We start from the raw sequence: 22,803 nt of genomic DNA, 5'->3' as shown, positions 1-22,803 counted from the left end.
ACTTCAGATTAAACTTCATTTGCTTCTGCTGATAAGGTTTACTATACTTCAGAAAAACTGAAGAGTCTGAAGCTACCCCTTATTTAGTCAATAAGGAGTGATGATGAGCTTTGGCTTTTCTTTTCTGAATTTTTAAGTAACCTGCCATTCAACTATCTAACCACCACTTCCTCGGGGTTTCTTCCCAGTTCCTACTTGTCTTCCCTAAGTACATCCACAGCTCCTTACTGTGTGATCTGGCTAGAGCCAGGGACTGAAAAGTCACATGCAGAGTCATAGACAGGGTATGGCTCCCCATAATCTGAGGCACCAGTCAGGATTTCTAATAAGGGTGCAATATACAAAGATGTTACTATGCAAAGCGCATCACGTGTGCATCATACACAGGGAATCTTGTCACTCTTACTCCTGTAAAGGCTATAACCTGCAAGATTGTTGGTCATCACTAGAGACTGTGCAGGCAGCAGTAAGTTTCAATATGCCTCGCCTGGGTCTGTCCTTGAATTACTTTGTGGCCACTTCATCCAATCTGTCTCACTGACCCTTCCAGTGCACTGGGTCCATTCCTGGGTCCAGGATGCTGACAAGACAGACAAATGCTTTGCTTATCACTTGGTTGACCTTTGCTTTCACCCCCGTACACCATCACGGCTTGGAGGACTCTAAGCTCCATATGGTTTATTCACAGCCCCCTCTCCACTGGAATCACTTCTCCTGAACTGGGAAGCAGCCAAGGTGTGTGCTACTGTGAAAGCAACAATTATCAGAACTTGGACTAGGTTGCATTACAGTAAAGGAAGAAGAAAACCCACAGGGAGGCTGATGGGAACTGTCCATCACTCCAGGATATGTGCACAGGTGTTTAATTCCAGAATCACATCCACATAAGCATGGTGACTGTGCAGTTGCTCACACCTCACATTCCCAGTACCCACATCCTTAGATGTGTGAACGACAATATGAATACTGTGCTCTTCTTCAGGCTCTAATACATCCTTAACCAGGCAGTTAAAGTCATAACCTGCTAGGCATTCTCTATGGACAAAAACAGGTAAAACTAATGAGTGTCCAGCTCTGTATCGCTGAAGGCAGTCCTCAGACATGAGATCAGAAGGACCTCTCCCAGTTTATACAAAACCCAGAGACTGCAGCCATAGGAATGCCAACACCATGCTGCCAGTGAGTCTCCTAATGAAGACACTGGGAGCTAGTCATCCAGCTATAGGAATGCATTAACCTCTTTCTCCTACAAGGCATCCAACCCTATGGCTAGGACACTGGTAAACACCAAGCATGTAGAACACAGAACAAATGACCATACTTCAAACTCATTCAAAACAAAGTGAAAGTGCTGCCTTCACTGCCACAGACACCAGAAAATGAAGAGTCAAAAGGCAGTCATCAGATCTAGTGACACAATCCAGAAATCCTGTGACAACAAGGGCATGACCCTTGGAGTCACATCTGGACCCTTACATACCGGATGTTCTTTCTGAAGACATCATGATCAAGAATGACATAGAAGCCTTCCATTTCCTTCAAAATCAATAAGAGGTGAAAGTACAGCTTCTTGGCCTCCATCTGAAGGCATGAAAAACTCTATGGACTTGCTTGAGAAGCACAGTCTGGGCTTGTTCAAAGAGCTGTGAGGAGACAGTTTGGTTTCTAAATGCAGCACTTTCGTGAGGGAGGGCCTTAAAATGTGGCCGACAGACAATATGGCTAGAATGCTATGGTCTTTTGTGATAGCCATTCAAGTTGCAGCAAACTGAAGGAACTGCACCTTTGCATGGACAACTTCCATCACATGAAGAAAATAATCCTCAAATAAGCTATATGTGGCTATGAGGCTAATGGGCCTATGGAAGGACTAGTCACAGCCTTACCACATGTTCACATATAAATTCTGACTAGGGAACATGGCAGCATCTCTGTAATGGCATAGTCTGAGGATGCGATTTGAGCTGTTCTAGCAACATTTTGTTAGTTGAAATATGTGAACATCTGCCTGCAACAACAACTCAGGGTTTACTCCCAGTAATGGGGTCTAATGATGTCTCTTTCTGTTGTGATTCTTGCAGGAAAGATGAGTTGGTGAATGCATTCTTATTGCTGATTTCTTGCTAGAAAAGGAAACTGCTCATAAAAAGATATGGGACATCAATGTGAGAAGACTTCAAATAGAAATGAGGCCAGAGGCCTTCATCTATTTCACATCACTCTGGTTGTAATCTCTGCACTACTGATTCTGCAAGTGCTCCTTTGAGAGATGGCATTCCCCCTGTTCATCTCCCATATCCATTTCAGTGCAGAAGTCAATACCAGGGAATCCCTGAGATTCTACTGGTTGCAGCAGTTAAGTGTCACTACTAAATACTGGCACTGACAGTAGTTAACACTGACTGAAACTACACGGCAAAAAACTAAATGTCTAATATTTCTGTTCTAGCATCAGATAACTGCAATGGTAATTAGGCTTGAAAGGCTTAAGCGAAAACTTTCCTTTAATGAAAGAATAAGAAGGCACCTTCCCACAATGGCTGCAATGAGGAAATCTAGACAGTGAGACAACTGAAATAACACTGGAGACTTCAATGTACAGCACTATAGAATTCACTATCAGCATTCCTTTACCCTAACCCACCATACCCTTAACCTTGTCAATGCCAGTTATCCCATTAAACACAATCTCCACTTCTCAAATTAAAGAAAATGCAGATTAAAACCTGTATCAACCTTTGTAGTCAAATTACTCCCTCAATTTCTGAAACTATCTGCAAAAGTGATAGCTTACCCAGTTACACTATAGCCAGGGGGCAATTTCCTTGGAATAAATCTTTTGACTGTTCCACTTTATATTTGGGTAACTCACATCATTCATTAACTACCATTTAATAGCTGTATTAGATATCTTTCAAAAGTCCACAAGAAATGCATGCACTCTCAACTGCTTTACCACCTTACCCACCTTCATAGTAACAAGCTTATCCTCAACTCTTTGTGCACTGTTTTAAGCCTCAATATGGGACCTGCACAGCTTTACTTGATATTACAGAATATATCAGAAAGTACCTCATGCTGGAAAGGCTGGTGGATTTCTGTTCAAGTTCTCATAAGACTGACACAACCATTCATAAGATATTACCAAACTACTCATTTTCCTGCAGTCTGCTTTTAGCAGATGTAGATAGTTCTCCGTTTTTTACAAAGCAGAACTCAATATGCTCTCGTTTTTCTTTCCTCTACTCTTCACTTCACTTGGAGTTCCACAAGGGTCTGGCCTTGATCCTCTGCATTCTTTGCTTTTGTGACCACTAAGGTAAATTTCTGTAAAGGGTTTATGATATTCAGTATGCAGGCTACTCCACCATTTTTCAGTCCCATTAGAGCTGTAAAGCATTTACAAGAACTTTAGATATGAGTAACTTTTGTAGGTCTCCAGCTAAACACAAACAAAAGAAAATCTACATTATTCCTTTGCAGCAACCATATGACCAACAATACTACTTCACCGGAATGATCTTTAAATCTGCCTTCACTCAGTTGATCATTCCCATCCAAAGTTTAAGATTCATATTAGATAATCAACTAAAGTTTGATAAGCATTTTAATTCAGTGGTTGCCAAAACCAATAAAAAATAAGAACATCTATACAGTGGTAAGGAATACCTATTATCTAAAGCATTTCTTTCCATACAATCCAGTGGTCTAATACCTTCCTTACTGTTTTCTTCATACAAGCAGTGTCAGAAGTGTAATAAGTAGCACACATGCCTTTGGTTTAAAAGGCTGTGGGTTCTATTCCCACAGCAGGTAGATTGATTGCTAATACTACACTGCAACATTATTGGATGCTGCACTCATAAGTGTGCCATCCTTCAGATGAGACATTATACCAAGGCCCCGTGTGCTGGAGTTCGATGAAAATGATTCAACGGCACCTATCAAAAATAGTTGGTGTAGATCACTGATGCCCTGGCCAAATTTGGTACAGCGGTACCATTGTTGCCTCACAGCAGGAGGTTCTCCTGTTCGATTCACAGCTGGAGTGCCTTCTGTGTGGAGTCTCCATGTCCTCGCTGCAGTCGAGTGGCCTCTGAAAGACATGTGTGAATGGGCGTGCCTTCGCTGAAGGTTGGATGTTGGGCTGGCAACTCTGCACCATAAAAAAAAAAAAATAAATACTGCCAATCGTTAGTGGACTGGAGTTCCGCTGTGGCGACCCCTAACCGGGAAAAGCTGAAAAGACAAACAACAACTATAAATACCACCCCGGGTCTCCCTTGAAAAGAGGTAACTAATCCAGTGGGACTAACCCACTCAACAAAGGATAAATACATTCTCAAAAAATCTTCAGTTGTCAGTTCAAACCAATACTGAAAAAGGTCTAAAAATGGATTGCAATAGGTATTGCTAGTCATCATTTCACTTGCTTGCTCGCTATGCTATGAATTGAATCCAACTACTACAATGGTCCTGCAGACAGCCACTGCTACCTGTACAGCGTTCAAGGCAAAGGGGGAAACAGAAGTAGTTGCCCAGTCTTTCTTCTATATCACACATACATACATACACCTATGGGCAATTTAAAGTTTCACTACCCACACATAAATTGGCAAAGATATACTACGAACAAGAGACAAACCTAGAGATTACTGGGGTCTGTTAAATGTTGTTACACTTGACCAAACTGTACCCCTGCCCACTGAAATACTAGTCTTATAGTTCTTGTCCTCAACAAAGGTTCCCTTTACTAGTCAGAAATTACCATCTTGTGCTGAACTTCCCCTAGAAAATCTGCTTCATAAACCATAACAACTCTCCACATACAGCAATTATTCCAAATCCTATATCAATTAGCGATCTTACAAATAAAGAGAAATGGTATAGCTCCTCAACCAACCTTCTACCAGGGTCTGCTTCATACTCCTCTAAACTCTGAATTTTGCTCCATTTTAGACAGATGTAGTGAAGCATCCAAATTGATCTGATGCAAGCAATGACGAGTTTACAACTAAACCCATATGGCAGAACTCTCACATCAACAAACTCTATAACAAAAAGAAAAAGCTCCTGGTCATCTACAGAAGATCTCTACTTCTTCAAAATAAAAAGGATTTAAAATTGATAAGTCCCTTAACATTTCTATAAGGAAAATCAAGGCCTACTATGAACTTAAGATTGCAGCTAGTTCAAAAAGACAGCCATACATTTTTTTTCAGCCATATTAGAAAGCTTAAAAGCAACTTACAATCCTGTACGGAAATTATCTCAAATGATGCCTCCTTGTCTGACCCCAAGGCCAATATCAATATTCTTGCAGACTAATTCTCTTGCAATTTTACCCCATGTACCCTTCCCCTTCTGTCCTGCTATGCCTCTCAAAACCCTTTCCAAAATCAGTATGGATCAAGTCCTTTCAAATTTTCCAAAGCTGAAAGTACCAGTTTTAAAGGTCATGCCAACATTCCTGCACATTTGCTAGGAAGTCTTAAGTCCCACTTAGCAAATCATCTCCATCATCTTTTCAGCCAGAGTCTCTCCATTGGTTACATCCCAATGTGGACAACAGCTGTTGTGGTACCACTGCATGAAAGTTGCCCTAGGAATTGAAGGCCTATTAGGTCTCACTAGTAATATTTTGCAGGCCTATTAGTCTCTTAGTAATATTTGCAAGAGACTATGGAACTGATGAACTAAAAAATAATGATCTAGTTGACCTTGCATCTCTCTGGGAACACTGCAGTTCAGGTTTATACAAAGGCAAATAATGCCTGTTCAGGCTAGCTGACTTCTTTGAGAGGAATACTGGGACTACAGATAAAGGGCATACAGTCCATGTTGCTTAACTAGATCTTGCCAAGGCCTTCTACATTATCTCATTTGACAGAATTGTTGACAAACTCTCACAACTCAGTATTAACCAATATGTAGTTTGCTGGCTAGCTATCTGACTGTCTGAATGAAGTCATGTCATTAAGCTCAAGGTTATCTCTTCTAGGCAGAAAAATATCACCAGTGGTATTACAAAGAACTCTTTTCAGGGCCCTTTCCGCTTTGGCATAAGTTCACTCATGTGAAAGCTGATGTCAAGGAGCTATATCTAATCAAGTCTGCTGATGATGCAAACTGATGGAAAGCATCAGATCCCATTCTGAAATTAAAATTCTTGATCATTGGATAGATTAGATAAACACCTGGTGTGTTAACCATAGCCTTACCATCAACATGATGAAATGCAGGCTAGCTTCTTTTGGTAAATCTAGTAACACTACTGCATATCATATAGATAACATTCCCCTTAAATTAGGCCTGGTTATCAGGAAGTAGGATACCAGTATTGATAATGAATCCTCTTTTTGACTATCAAGCCTTTGTTGTGGTTATAAAATCCCCATTGCATATTGGGGTATCTCCTCAAGGTCCAACAAAGTTATAGCCACACTTTACTAGTCCTTCCTAGGCCCATCATTGAATATAATGTCCTCTTTGGTTTGTACCTTAGTAAGCACATAAACCGACTTGAGAGACCGCAATGCTTCTTCACCAAAAGATCTTAGGTCTTAGTATGCTTAACTACTCGGACTAAAAGCCCTATCCCTCTCCACTCAGTCTCTTATACGCTCCTTTGGACTGATCTCTGCTTAGCCTTCTATTCTATGAATGACCCCTGCTCTACAGAGCTAAATACATAATGCCACATCTGAAAATACCAGCTGGCATGACAGGTACATAACCCAAAATATCCACCTTAAGAAAATGAAAACATTGCTGTCTGTGTTAGCATGTCTGGAAGGAGATTTGTATATATTCTCAGATTAATTTATATTGTATACCAGCATGTCTAATTGTGAAAATGTAAATAAGTTTTTAAAAGGCTGAGTATTTCCCTGTTTACACAAAATGTTTAAAGAATCTGTCGGTGTTTTGATACATTTCTAATTGCACATTTGTGAGGGAGATTCTAAGGTGCAGACTGTCCATGGAGAATCAGCTGATCAGTAGATGATGTCATTAGACTGTTCCTGTTTGCTATGTGATTATTTGAACAGCTGATTGACAGGAAAAAGAACTTTTTTCAAACAGCTGACTGTTTTTTTTAAATAAGACAGCTGACGCTGTTAACTTAAAATATAAAAGAGACTACTGAAGTCAGTCAGTGCTGAGCAGTTAGTTATGAGAAGCAGTTACTGAAGAGTTGCAATCAGTGGATACCCAAGAAAAAGGACTGACCAAAAACTGCAAGCCTGTCTTTGCCTTGCTGTTATGTTTAAGATTAGATCAGGGAAGGTATTCTCTAGTTAGATTAGGAAAGTTTAGTTAATTAGATAGAGTTTTTCTAACATAATGGACTTCTATCCTACAGTTTAATTTAACATTTAGGGTGATTGAATTCTGGTGTTTATTGAAAGTTATTGATTTACATCCTTGTAATCATTTTACTTACTATTAAATGTTTTTCATTACTTTTCATTGTGGCTGGACAATCCATGCATCCTTTAGAGATTAGAGAGTGTTTATACCTGTTTGATACTCCCCAGGTCACCTCAACTGCCTGGCTGCTTCTGGTCATATCTATAATTTATTTTGATATTTAATTTTTAATAATTGATCTTCCTTTGAAGGGGAATGTAGACTTATCTGACTCTGGTGGCAGCAGTTACCATTAGCATTGGGTAGCAGGCAGCTGGAAATCTGTGTCAGGCTTCCCATAAGTGTTTGAGTGTGTGAGAATTAAAGTTATTTTGAGTGTGAGTGAGTCAGTCGTCTTTAACTGGAGCAAATTGCTCTGAAGTACATAAGGGACTACATTTGGGGTGGACAGAGGTATATAGCCCAGTGGCAGGAAACCGAACATGTTCTTATTGTGCTCTTAAGGGAAATTGTGGAATTTTACTCATCTGCTCTGTCCTGTGGTGTTTTCCATGATGCTCCCACAATGGAGTCAGTTCTGAGGATTGAGGCTCCTTAATTACTGACCCAGGTTTTAAGTGGGGGACATCACATTATTGGAGTCTATATTAAATAACCGAAGAGGAGTTCCAGTGAACACCTCTTCAGTGACACACACACACAGCGAACACGCAAAACCGTGAATGCTGACATAAGCGATTTCCCTCCCTAGGAAAGTAATTGCTTGTCTAAAAACAAAAAAAGATCATTACAAACAAAGTAGGGGGGCTTCCCCCCACACCCCTCAATGTTGGAGGCTGTGCCCCCACCCCCCAACTAAATATACCAACTCCGAGATTGCACTACAGTGGGAAAAACTGCAAACTTACAGGGATGGCCAAGCAATTTCTTTCCCAGGGAAAGAAATCGCTGAAGTCAGCATTCACGGTTTTGTGCACACGCGCTGTATGTGTCGCTGAAGAGTTGTTCGCTGAATCGCCTCTTCGGTGTTATGATACAGACCCCATTATTGGTGGCAGTCTGGTGAAATATTAGCCTGACGTCACAGACTCATTTCAAGTTTCAAGCACAGTAGCAAACTTTAAAACCAGATTGCTTTGGTGTTCTCAATTTTTACCTGGAATATTTGGGGAAATCTACCCAGTAGGGAACACTATTAAACTTCCTCCAATACTGACTGAAATGGCTGGGCTTTCCTTCCTTAGCCATAAACTTAGTACAAATCTATGAAACTACTTCAGAACCCATAACAAGTTTTCCCAACAATTTCTAGGAGAAATTGAACTTAAGTGTACAACATAAATTAAATTTGCTCATAAGCATTATGGTCTGCTAAATGCCTATCACTGGTGAGGCTCCATCAAATGGTACTAGCCATCACACAGTTTGAAATAATCAGTATGAACGCTACATCAGATGTTACACAAAAATAAACCATACTTGATGAGATTATCTGATGTATCATAATCAACCAAAGCAAAGGGTGAAAAGGTCACACAGACAAACCATTCAGAAAAAATCCCAAAAAAGACTTAGCTAAGCAAGAGTCTTCATTGTGTGATACGTTAAAACATCCTGTAGTGGAGGCCCACAGGATATAAGCAAATGACCCCTTAAAGACATACCAGTGTTTCAGCTACATGGCTTCTAAATGCCCATGATTTTTCACTTTTAAACTTTTAAGTATTCACTGGTATATTCAGGTCAATAAAGCAAAACCACACGAGCTATACACATGAGATGTATACTCTTTGGACACACACAGCTTAAGACCAAGCCTAATGTCCACAAATGTTAAGGTGCTTGCAAACTATCCCAAATAACATCCAAACCAAAAGGTAAAATGTCACATAGACAAAACATTCATTAAAAATTCTAAGACAGACCTAGCTAAGCTAGAATCTTCACGGTATAATATTTTAAACCCCCTGTAGAGGAGACCCTTGGGAACTGTGCAAATGATTCATATACCAGAATCAGGGACCTGAATCTGCACTAATGGGTTAACAAAATACAACTGAGGGCCAGGTTTACAACCTAGGGCATCCCAAACCTCTGGAATAAATTTCAACTGCGTGTTATGCAGTGGAACTCACTATCATTATTTAAGCATAAACTAGATGACTGGCTGAGTATCAGCAAGTTTAATCTAGAGATGACCAGCACAGCCCTCCAGGAGAAAACAAGTGCTGAGTAAGGAAAGGTACTAGCAAAGTGGGAATGGTCATGAGACTCAGTGGCCTTGGAATATCTATGAATCTAGTCCAGGTCAACAAATATAAATAAACAGAAAAATTAATGCATCCTCCACATATATAATATTTATTTTAAATCCAAAAATCACTGTGGTAATGTTTGTTTGCTTATTTATTAGTATTCGTTTATTAGGAAAATCAGAATGGGCCATGATAGGCCCTTTTTCAGCAGACAGCCAGGGAGAAATGTTCCATGGTTAACAAATCTTACAATCTGTCATATAACAAAATAAAATACAATGCAAAACAGCAAATGTTAAATATCACATACAAGATACAAAAATGATTATAAAAAAACAGAAAAGATAGATCTTGGATATCATTATATTCCACAGTTACCAAATGCTAAATAGTTAGTCTGAATCTGTTTGTTGGCAAAATACAGAAACATACCTCACTTGACCTGAGGCACAATCTAAACACAATAGTTTTTAAATGAGAGTTAAACATTTAGCCCATTAAGCGATGGTCTTGAACTTGGCACAGCTACTTAAGCAACTGACAGAATGTAATGTATAGTTACTGGATTTTATAATACTTCACTTTTTCCCACTGGTTTTATAGCTAGTTTAATGCTATGCTTCTTTAGTCACTATATTTAATTATATTCCTGCTCTACAACATTCATAGTAGTCTCTGTTTGTTTCATATAGACTGTTTAACCAGACCATTTCCCTACATGCCAGCCATGATACTTTCATGATCATTTAGTTCTGCCTGTGCCATAATGTCAAGTTTATATACAGTATAGCTATAACGTCTACAGCCTTTCTCCCTGGGACTCCACTGAAAAAGTCAGTAACTAGTGAAAGTAAACAAATAAACAAGGAGTGCTAGTGTAGGCCAGCTGGGCTTGAGTTCAACAGATTTGAGTACCGGGACTTTTATTTTGAGAGGTAAGCACCATCAGAAGGTGATTCCATTGGTAGAGCCAAATAAGAATTCCACCTAAAGTGCCATTTGAAGTATTTGCTGATTTTAATGCAAGACAGTAAACCACTTGTGTTCAGACTGATTAATTAGGTGTCAAGTTTCTTATGGCAGAAACTATCAATAAAGTAGTATATACAGAATTACTGCTGCAGGAGTCAGAAGTTATGTTGTATGTATTTATTTGTCTTGGTGATGTATGGAGGTTAACTGGTTCCAGATTCTACCTTTGGATACTCAAGACATTAAGGCTGACACTTCATTTTGATAAACTAACACTTCAGTTTGATAACATCTCTGGATCAATCATTTTCCTAATGCATGCTTTATCAAGCAGATCCAGACTAATGCAACCATTTCTAGTAACCAGAAGACGACGAAACTATATAACAACAACTTGCCAATGTGACCCTTCCTAGAACTTCCAAAACGTTACTAAATTCTCCAGCTGGATAAACGTAAAAAAAGATTGCAAGATTTCAAATCCTTTTAATGTCGAAAAAAAAAAACCAAACTTAGCGCTTTCATCCCATATTTAAAAACGCCTCAGGAATCATCAGTGTTACTCAATACTAATGATATAATTTCCTTTTATATAGTCTCACTTTTGAAATTTTAAACAAACATTACAAGTAAAAACAACACTAAATATAAACACATTAATAAAATAAATCACATTGTGATTTATTTCTACTTTATCAGTAATAAAAAAATTAATTTGTTTATGGACGGACATATTAAAGAATGTTTGTAAAGGGCATTTTGGTTGTCTATGTGGCAACATATTCTCATGTATTGGATTCTATGTGGGTAAGACCATGATAAAGTTGAAAGACAGAATCTATAAGTATATTAATGATATAAAAAATGCAGGGAAACCAATGCCCTTTACAAACACTCTTTAATACGGCCATCCTTCAACAAATTCATCTTTTTTATAATTGATAAAGTAGAAATAAATGAAGGAGATGGAGATGTTGATAATTTTTTAGAATTCAAAGGGTTAATGTGGCAGATCACATTACATGCCACAAAACCACCAGGTATAAGTGACAGCATCTCTAACATGAGTTTTTTTAAAGATGAGGGAGAAAAATCATAAAAATGTTTTTTATACCTCGTTTAAATAATATTAGTAGTTTAGGGAGTTTGTATAAATGTTTTAAAGTACTTCATACTATAGGATTTATTTTATAAATTAGTTTATATTTAGTGTTGTTTTTAACTGTAATGTTTGTTTAAAATTTCAAAAGTGAAAGTATACAAAATTAAATTATGTCACTAGTTTTGATTAACTCTGATGAAGTCCTGGGACAAAAGCACTAAGTTTGTTTTTTTGTGAAGTCCTGGACAAAAGCACTAAGTTTGTTTTTTTGACATTAAAAGAATTTGAAATCTTGCAAATTTTGTTTTGCATTTATCCAGCTAGACAACCATTTCTAGATTGTATATTATCTCAAGTTTAAATAATATATCATTTGACATCTACTAGGTACATAATACATAGGGTTGGATCCACTATCACTGAAGTGCATGTGATTAGTGGAGTTGAATAAAAGGAGCCCAAATGATGGCATACAAATAGGAATAGGGTTTATTTATGTATTTATTTTTAATTTGTTTCCACAATTGTACTTTTTTCTGTTTTGGTTCTATAAGTATGATCTCTTTTTTTATTTTTTTGCTCACCTTACTTAGAAGCTGTTGAACTTGTCACTGCAACAATTCGCATACAATGCACAGTAATACATAATAATTCACAATAATTCAAATACACAAAACATATTTCAAATGTGTATATGTACAGCACATTGCTCTGGATACTGCCATGTCTGTTTGAATCACCATGATATTTGTTCTTAAAATACTTTTCTTATCGTTTGTGTCAAATAAGACATTTATTTTTATCACCTGGTGTAAAAACAAATTGTATTTCAGAGAGTATCACTGACAATCCATTAATCTAAATATTACTTACATACATATACTTAGAATACCACTATACAAATTATTATCTGAGGAAAATATATACAAATACTTACATGTTGAGCAGCAATTCTGGAAGAGCCAACCACCTTTCCATCTGCGTCTAGGACATCAATGCCTTTATCCAGCTCAATGTGTCTCATGAGAACCACGTTGCAAACATTGGCACTAGCTACAATAAAGAAATACAATATTCATTCACAGAAATAGTATAGTACATCCAGCTGATCTGGGTAAGCAAAATAGAATAGTTCCAATCACTATATTTACTGAAGATCCTGGATAGTCTAAAAGTTTCAGCTCTAATTCTTAGAGTTTAATCAAGAGGTGCTATGAACCACTAGGAATTTTAGTTTAGCAATGGCTGAGGAATGCATGTGCATTGTGTCACAAGATGCTATCTCATCTGAAGCAGTTTACTTCAGAAATGGCTTCAAATACTTCACTCCCTAGAAGCTCTCTTTAACCTAGCGAATACTGAAATCTGTGCTGTCACTGAGACATGGTTTAAAAGTCACAGAGAGCACACCAACAGTGCAAGATTATATAAAGCTTCTACATATTTAGGCCAGCTACTTCACAGGCAGAGACTAAAGTTGGAGGTGTCTATTTACATCAAAAATAAATATACTTCAAGGCTGGTGACAATGCACTTGAGCTGTTCCATGTTCAAATCATCAGAGGTAAAATCCAATACCATTTCCTTGCAAGCTATGTGTCCCCCCTCTATGACCCAGGAATCCCATACCATGTATTAAACGTATTAGAAACACTAACCATCCAACCCAATACCATATTCATGGGTGACTTTAATAATCCCATTATTAACTGGGAATCCTACATGACATGAAATTCCTGCATTTTGTAAACACAAACTTGCTGGACCAGACAGTCAATACACCAACCAGGGGTGCAACCATACTGGATCTGGTCCTCAGTAATATGGGAGACTGCTGCACACCCCCTACTGTAATGTCTTCCCTGGTAAGGTCAGACCATAATATGGTCTCCTTTGAAGTAAAAATAAAACCTGGCTCCCATGGCTAAACCTGGAATATTCAGGAACTATTCTAAGGTTAACCTCCACTATTAAGTGAGAACCTGACAAAATTTCAAGCCCCCATAAACCCTGAGAACATTGCTACCTATGCAGAACTGTTCACAGAAACCCTGTACAAGCATGCAAATAGCTGCATAGAGGCAACTGTACCCACCAGGAAGAAGTACAGAACTTACTCAAAAAACAAGCCACCCTGGTGGAATCACAAAATCAATAGTCTGTGTAACAGGTAGAAAATCATGGCAAAATTAGGAGGTGCAACACCCAGCAGGATAAAAGCACTCTCATCAAACTAAACAAACAACTCAGAAGAAGGCAATACACAATTGCGTGCAGAGCTCATTGTAAATGGACCCAGCTATACTAATCCAGAAGATATAGCAAACCTCTTGGATGATAAATTCAGCTCCAACTTTACCCTGTCTCCCCCTCAACCTTCCCTCAGAAAATATCATCAAATATAACTCCCCCCTACTATCACAAGGGAACAGGCTCTTAATGCTCTCTAAGACCAAGAACACTCCATCAATGGGCCCAGACAATATCCCAGGATGCTTTCTAAATGGCATGAAACATGAGCTATCAGGGTCTCTGGAATTACTATTTAACTATAGCCTCCAAACAGGCTCCATGCCTCATGAATGGAGAAAGGCAACAGGTATCCCTCTGCACAAAGGTGGGCCATCTACAGACCCACAAGTCTCATTAGTCTTAGATGTAAACCCATGGAAAGAATTATCACAGAAATGATCAACTGAGATATCGTAAACCTCCAGACACTGGACCCAACCCATTGTGGTTTTGTCAAGGGCAGATCATGCCTACTCAACCTGGTGGACTTCTTTGAGAAGATCACCAAAGCAATGGATGAGGGCGAGTCTATATTACCTGATCGAACGTTAAATAACTGAAAACTAAAACGCCGACATGTAAACATCGAACTGCAAAAATCATCGAAATGTTAAAATGCTGAAAAGCAAAATACCGAGTTGTTATAGTTGGCCACACTCTGTTTAGTTACGTGGTACGTAACTGCGGCATTCCGTACAAGTTCTAAAGCAGTTCTCCACGTTATTTAAAACAAAACTGTAAATTTCATATGTTATTTAAACAAAATTAATGTAAATGCTGTTCATTTTATTTTGAATAAAGCTAAAATATGCTGTTAGTTAGGTGCAAGTTTGAAATGTATTGGTCCGCAACTGTTGTGATAATGTAATACAAATATGACGTATAGTACACCCTTGCTATATATCTATATCTATATATATATATATATTTTTATATATATATATATATATATATATATATATATATATATAAAATCTATATATATATATATATATATATATATATATATATATATAAAATCTCTCTCTCTCTCTATATATATATATAGATATATATAGATATATATATATATATATATATATATATATATATATATAGATATAGATATATACATATATAGATATATATTATATATATATTTACATAGATATATTTATTGTAGTACATAAATAGATGCATATTTATGGTATATTTCATCACTGGAATATTTCTGTAGAAAGAAAAGGGTTCTATGAAATGTTAAGTCTCATGAATGCAAAACATTTTAATTTGCATTTCTTCTGAAATCAACTTTTAATTCTTTCCCAGTTTACAAAATGTGTTAATTTGAATTTTGCGTTATTTCAAAAATATCTTATACCTACTGTCTACCATTAATTGATTTAAACTCCTCAATAACACCACCACCATCTGTCTCCAAACCACTCTCGACAAAATATACAGAATCATATACCTAGGTGATTCCTGTAAGCATTATTATGTTTCACTAGGGAAACACAGCTGGCTTCTAATCATCATCAGATGTTATTATTGGCTAAAATGATTTCTGAACTGTTGCATCTGTATTCTGCCTTCCACTGCTACACAAATTATATATCCTGCCTTAACAAAATACACAGATCTCAGCATCAAGGAGCTCTAAAACTTAAAAGACCTATACTTGGAAAAGTTACTGGGAAGAGGGTATTTAGTAATAATGTTCCTGCTGTGTGACATTTCACCTTATCACAACAAATTAGATATGAAAAGAAGGGAAAGGACTAACGTTTTGTTAAACATAAACACATACGGTCTCTCAGTGATGAAAATCAGTTGTAACACTCTGCCTGCAGAAAGCAATGGTTTCGTGCTGTTTTAAATTTAAAAATGTGCTCAGTTTACCAGCATTTTTATGATGATTGCGTAGTCTATGATGTTAAGACATACTATGTTACTCTGATGTTACAGTATGGGAAATCCTACAATATTGTCTATCCTCTAACTTTTTGTGACATGGTCTATATCTATTAATTGTGCCTTTAGCCCCTGGTCATGGATGAAGAGAGTCTTTGGATCAGCCTATTTACAAGATTCAAGCATGAATATAAATGCATAACAAGTAGCATTTTAACAAACCTGTAATTTTACAGAGGCCAGGTCTATGAGGTCTCTCTACAGTTATAAATTATCAGAGGGAAAAGTAATTATTTATCTGCATTTAGTTTATAATTTTGTACTCATACAAAAAAAAAAGTTATGCACACACCATAACATCATATCTGCGTTATCAATTTTCATTCTTCAACTGATGGGTATCAGATATGACTTGGATCCGACTTGGCTTTGACATTGAGAGACCACTTGTGAGGCATCAGAATGCACCTGCTTACTTTGTCCGCAATCATACTGGCCTTCCCTAGTATGTGCATTGCTATGAGAAAGCACCCAGTGGACATCGCCCACTGCCACACTCTCATTGCTTCTCGAAACAGTGGGTAAGACCTGGTTCCTCCCTGTTTGTTGATGTACCAGACTACAGATATATTGTCCGACTGAACAGCAATTGTTTCAGAAGGGAGAGTGTCTTGAAAGGACTGCAACACAAAGAGAAATGCTCTTATTTCCAGGACACTGATATGCACCTTGGGCTCTTCTACGCTCTCATGTACAGGACAATAATATGCACCTTGGCCTCTTCTTGGACCACATAATTTGGACAGTCCTTCCCAAGTAGTGCCCCCCTCCCCCCACAGCTGGGAGGTATCGGTGGTCACTGTGGCTATGGGTTGGGGAATAACAAAAGGATGGACTTGAGAAACTTTGTCTGAGTGAAGCCACCAAAGAGGATAATTTTTGCAAGATTGTGTGATCTTGACTGGTATGAATAAAGGCTGCTGAACAACAGACCACTGTACCAATACAGTCCATTGCAGAAAAGGGAACTAGTGTGATGGCTGGTGCCATGGATCCCAAGGCTTGTAAGATTAGTCATGCTGGAACAGAAGGGTGTGAGATCACTTTCTTAACCTGTGATCAGCGTGTCTGAATTTGTGTTGGAGATGAAAAGCTATCTGATTGACAGTGAATAGGTGAGCACATATGAACTCCAGACTCTGCAAAAGTGTGAGTTGTGATTTGCTGTAATTGAATGTGAGGCTTAGGTGAAGACACAACTGAAGCAAGTAGTGCCTTGCCTGTAGAAGTAGATGTCTGGTTAACGCAGTTAGGAGACAGTCGTCTAGATATAGAAATACTCTGAATCTAAGCAGTCTCAGCTGAGCTGCTACCACTGCCATGCATTTAGTGAACTGTAAATGGTGGGCTGTAGTGAGGCCAAACGGCAGTGATCTGAACTGGTAATGACTGGCTCCCAACAGGAAGTGCAGATATCTTTTGGAGCACCTGTTCATTTTGATGTGATAGTACACATCCTGAATATCTGTCGAGTACATCCAATCTTCCATTTTGCAATAGGGGCAAAATGAACTGAACCATGACCATCTGGAACCTTGAATATGTCACATACTGGTTTAGTTTGATGAGATTATCTGATGCATCATAATCAGCCAAAGCAAAGGGTGAAAAGGTCACACAGACAAACCATTCAGAAAAAATCCCAAAAAAGACTTAGCTAAGCAAGAGTCTTCATTGTGTGATACGTTAAAACATCCTGTAGTGGAGGCCCACAGGATATAAGCAAATGACCCCTTAAAGACATACCAGTGTTTCAGCTACATGGCTTCTAAATGCCCATGATTTTTCACTTTTAAACTTTTAAGTATTCACTGGTATATTCAGGTCAATAAAGCAAAACCACACGAGCTATACACATGAGATGTATACTCTTTGGACACACACAGCTTAAGACCAAGCCTAATGTCCACAAATGTTAAGGTGCTTGCAAACTATCCCAAATAACATCCAAACCAAAAGGTAAAATGTCACATAGACAAAACATTCATTAAAAATTCTAAGACAGACCTAGCTAAGCTAGAATCTTCACGGTATAATATTTTAAACCCCCTGTAGAGGAGACCCTTGGGAACTGTGCAAATGATTCATATACCAGAATCAGGGACCTGAATCTGCACTAATGGGTTAACAAAATACAACTGAGGGCCAGGTTTACAACCTAGGGCATCCCAAACCTCTGGAATAAATTTCAACTGCGTGTTATGCAGTGGAACTCACTATCATTATTTAAGCATAAACTAGATGACTGGCTGAGTATCAGCAAGTTTAATCTAGAGATGACCAGCACAGCCCTCCAGGAGAAAACAAGTGCTGAGTAAGGAAAGGTACTAGCAAAGTGGGAATGGTCATGAGACTCAGTGGCCTTTGAATATCTATGAATCTAGTCCAGGTCAACAAATATAAATAAACAGAAAAATTAATGCATCCTCCACATATATAATATTTATTTTAAATCCAAAAATCACTGTGGTAATGTTTGTTTGCTTATTTATTAGTATTTGTTTATTAGGAAAATCAGAATGGGCCATGATGGGCCCTTTTTCAATAGTCTGTGTAACAGAAGGAAGAAAATCATGGCAAAATTAGGAGGTGCAACACCCAGCAGGATAAAAGCACTCTCATCAAACTAAACAAAAAACTCAGAAGAAGGCAATACACAATTGCGTGCAGAGCTCATTGTAAATGGACCCAGCTATACTAATCCAGAAGATATAGCAAACCTCTTGGATGATAAATTCAGCTCCAACTTTACCCTGTCTCCCCCTCAACCTTCCCTCAGAAAATATCATCAAATATAACTCCCCCCTACTATCACAAGGGAACAGGCTCTTAATGCTCTCTCTAAGACCAAGAACACTCCATCAATGGGCCCAGACAATATCCCAGGATGCTTTCTAAATGGCATGAAACATGAGCTATCAGGGTCTCTGGAATTACTATTTAACTGTAGCCTCCAAACAGGCTCCATGCCTCATGAATGGAGAAAGGCAACAGGTATCCCTCTGCACAAAGGTGGGCCATCTACAGACCCACAAGTCTCATTAGTCTTAGATGTAAACCCATGGAAAGAATTATCACAGAAATTATCAACTGAGATATCGTAAACCTCCAGACACTGGACCCAACCCAGTGTGGTTTTGTCAAGGGCAGATCATGCCTACTCAACCTGGTGGACTTCTTTGAGAAGAACACCAAAGCAATGGATGAGGGCGAGTCTATATTACCTGATCGAACGTTAAATAACTGAAAACTAAAACGCCGACATGTAAACATCGAACTGCAAAAATCATCGAAATGTTAAAATGCTGAAAAGCAAAATACCGAGTTGTTATAGTTGGCCACACTCTGTTTAGTTACATGGTACGTAACTGCGGCATTCCGTACAAGTTCTAAAGCAGTTCTCCACGTTATTTAAAACAAAACTGTAAATTTCATATGTTATTTAAACAAAATTAATGTAAATGTTGTTCATTTTATTTTGAATAAAGCTAAAATATGCTGTTAGTTAGGTGCAAGTTTGAAATGTATTGGTCCGCAACTGTTGTGATAATGTAATACAAATATGACGTATAGTACACCCTTGCTATATATCTATATCTATCTATATATATCTATATATATATATATATATATATATATATATATATATATATATATATATATATATATATATATAAAATCTCTCTCTCTCTCTGTATATGTATATATATATATATAGATATATATATAGATATAGATATATATATATATATAGATATAGATATATACATATATAGATATATATTATATATATATTTACATAGATATATTTATTGTAGTACATAAATAGATGCATATTTATGGTATATTTCATCACTGGAATATTTCTGTAGAAAGAAAAGGGTTCTATGAAATGTTAAGTCTCATGAATGCAAAACATTTTAATTTGCATTTCTTCTGAAATCAACTTTTAATTCTTTCCCAGTTTACAAAATGTGTTAATTTGAATTTTGCGTTATTTCAAAAATATCTTATACCTACTGTCTACCATTAATTGATTTAAACTCCTCAATAACACCACCACCATCTGTCTCCAAACCACTCTCAACAAAATATACAGAATCATATACCTAGGTGATTCCTGTAAGCATTATTATGTTTCACTAGGGAAACACAGCTGGCTTCTAATCATCATCAGATGTTATTATTGGCTAAAATGATTTCTGAACTGTTGCATCTGTATTCTGCCTTCCACTGCTACACAAATTATATAGCCTGCCGTAACAAAATACACAGATCTCAGCATCAAGGAGCTCTAAAACTTAAAAGACCTATACTTGGAAAAGTTACTGGGAAGAGGGTATTTAGTAATAATGTTCCTGCTGTGTGACATTTCACCTTATCACAACAAATTAGATATGAAAAGAAGGGAAAGGACTAACGTTTTGTTAAACATAAACACATACGGTCTCTCAGTGATGAAAATCAGTTGTAACACTCTGCCTGCAGAAAGCAATGGTTTTGTGCTGTTTTAAATTTAAAAATGTGCTCAGTTTACCAGCATTTTTATGATGATTGCGTAGTCTATGATGTTAAGACATACTATGTTACTCTGATGTTACAGTATGGGAAATCCTACAATATTGTCTATCCTCTAACTTTTTGTGACATGGTCTATATCTATTAATTGTGCCTTTAGCCCCTGGTCATGGATGAAGAGAGTCTTTGGATCAGCCTATTTACAAGATTCAAGCATGAATATAAATGCATAACAAGTAGCATTTTAGCAAACCTGTAATTTTACAGAGGCCAGGTCTATGAGGTCTCTCTACAGTTATAAATTATCAGAGGGAAAAGTAATTATTTAGGAAGTGCAGATATCTTTTGGAGCACCTGTTCATTTTGATGTGATAGTACACATCCTGAATATCTGTCGAGTACATCCAATCTTCCATTTTGCAATAGGGGCAAAATGAACTGAACCATGACCATCTGGAACCTTGAATATGTCACATACTGGTTTAGTTTGCTGAGATCCAGGATGGGTCTCAGGTCCCCTGTCTTCTTTGGTGCTAAGAAGAATCTTGAGTAAGTTCTGAATCCTATCTGGTCTTGGGGCATCTCCTGAATAACTTTTTTTAGCAGCTTTTCTCTTTCTAACACTGCCACCTTCCTCTGACTGGGTGGAATATCGGTGATTCTTTCCATTTTTGAAGGGGTAATTTGGGAAATAGGTATAACATAACCTCTGGATGTAATTCTCTGCACCCAGGAATCTTTTGTGATGGATGCCCAGGCTTTTAGGTGCAGAGACAAATGTCCCCTAACTACCTCCAAAGGGCAACAGTTGGGAAACCTTTCATGAGCACTGGTAGAGTTTGTCTGAGAAAGAATCTCGAAAACCCTGGTTTTGCAGACTACCTCTGCCATGAGGGTGGCGTCTTCCATTAGAGTTCTTCCCTCTGCCTCTGGGAGAACTACCTTCTTGTAAGTTCTGGAAAAGACCCTGGGATTTGCAGAACCACATTTTTCTACCTCCTCACTGATTCTAGGAAAAGGACCTTTGAGGAGTAGAAAAAATGGATCCCCATGACAGAAAAGGTCTTTCCCTCTTTCTCATTTCTGGAGAGCATTTCTTTCACATTTGGGTCAAATAAGGAAGATCCAGCAAATGAAGCACTGATGAATGAAGACTTGAATCCACAAAATCACAGAGGTGCATCCAGGCATGCCTCATAATGGCTATGTTTGAACCATCTGCCCGTGAGATACCCTCTGCAGCATGGGATATCAGCCTCGTGTACTTGTTAGGTAATGAATGAAGGGTGACCATTTGTGAAGAGAATCTATTTTGGTCTTCTACAGACATAGACCCAGAAAGAGATTTGGAGAGCTCTTTAGTCAGATCTCTTTGCATTCTTGTGAAATGTGCCAAGTAATTCAAAGATCACAGCAAAGGTCACTGAAGCATAACCACATTTATCAAATCTGTCCAAAACCCTAAACTCCTTGTTAGGGTATGGACAGATGAGCTCTGCAAGCTCTTTCTTAAAGTCTGCTGACACAACCAAAACCTACACCATGACCCATTTGCTCTAGTGTATTCTGTCCTTTAGGGGGGGCTAAAAATTTATCTGGCTGCTTGGGGAAAGACTCCACAGTATCTGATTCCTTTCAAGCCCAGTGTGAGATGAGATCTATAAGTTCATCAGATGGGAGGGTGGTCACCAAAGATGTAGCTGGGCGAGACTAGAAAGTCTCCAGGAACACAGACTCCTCTTGGGATGTGGTGTCAGATGCCCAGACACTTTTTTACTTTAGGAGTTCAAATATGTCTCCAAAGGAGATGTCCTCAGGTGGAGATCTGGGGGACCCTTCCCCGCCATCAAAGTCAGTGTCCTCAGTGACAGATTCTAAGTGTCTCCTTTTACATATTCTCTTCCAAGGGACCTCATCAGCGGGCTGGTCTGGTGAGGTACTGGAAGTGACAGGGGAGTCCTGAGGGACTGACTGGAGATTTAACCGGGTTGGCTGTCCCAGTGGGATAGAAGAATGCGTTTCAGAGCTAAGATGCAAAGGTGGTACAGAAATATAATCTAAGGGGGCAGGGATGTCCTTTCTCTAGGTAAAGAGAAGGCCATCTCCACAATCTCGAAGACAGAGTGCCATGGGGAGACCAAAGTGAGCAGCACCACAGCTGAAGTCTCCTGCACCTCCAACCCCTGAATCCCTCGAGGCCCTCCACCTGAGGATGAAGTTGGACCCAAGCTGTCTAGCAGCGAAGTGCCGTGGGGCAAGGACAGCTCTGATAATTTCAGAGTCGGCCCTGGTTCCCCAGATCTGGTGCCTATGCTTCAGCTCTGACAGTTCTATTGC

General features: G+C 38.2%; 1 protein-coding gene across 2 annotated transcripts in view; it reads right to left on the bottom strand.

Moving 5' to 3' along the window:
• The window catches only part of SFXN5 (sideroflexin 5), a 3,177,886-nt gene that overhangs the window by 1,236,616 nt on the left and 1,918,467 nt on the right, over positions 1–22,803 (bottom strand). Inside the window, exon 11 of one of the 2 annotated variants that reach the window (XM_044064039.1) lies at positions 12,641–12,756. The exons of the other annotated variant lie outside the window; for it this stretch is intronic. Within the exon in view, the coding sequence (XP_043919974.1) occupies positions 12,641–12,756 (116 nt within the window). The remainder of the gene's footprint in view (positions 1–12,640; positions 12,757–22,803) is intronic. 2 annotated transcript variants of the gene reach the window in all.

This window comes from Protopterus annectens, chromosome 2.part2 (assembly GCF_019279795.1).
Source record: "Protopterus annectens isolate FY-2018-M chromosome 2.part2, PAN1.0, whole genome shotgun sequence".
Classification (NCBI taxonomy): Eukaryota; Metazoa; Chordata; order Ceratodontiformes; family Protopteridae; genus Protopterus; species Protopterus annectens.
The sequence above is the reverse complement of the archived record's forward strand: the minus strand, read 5'-3'. Positions and strand labels throughout refer to the sequence as shown.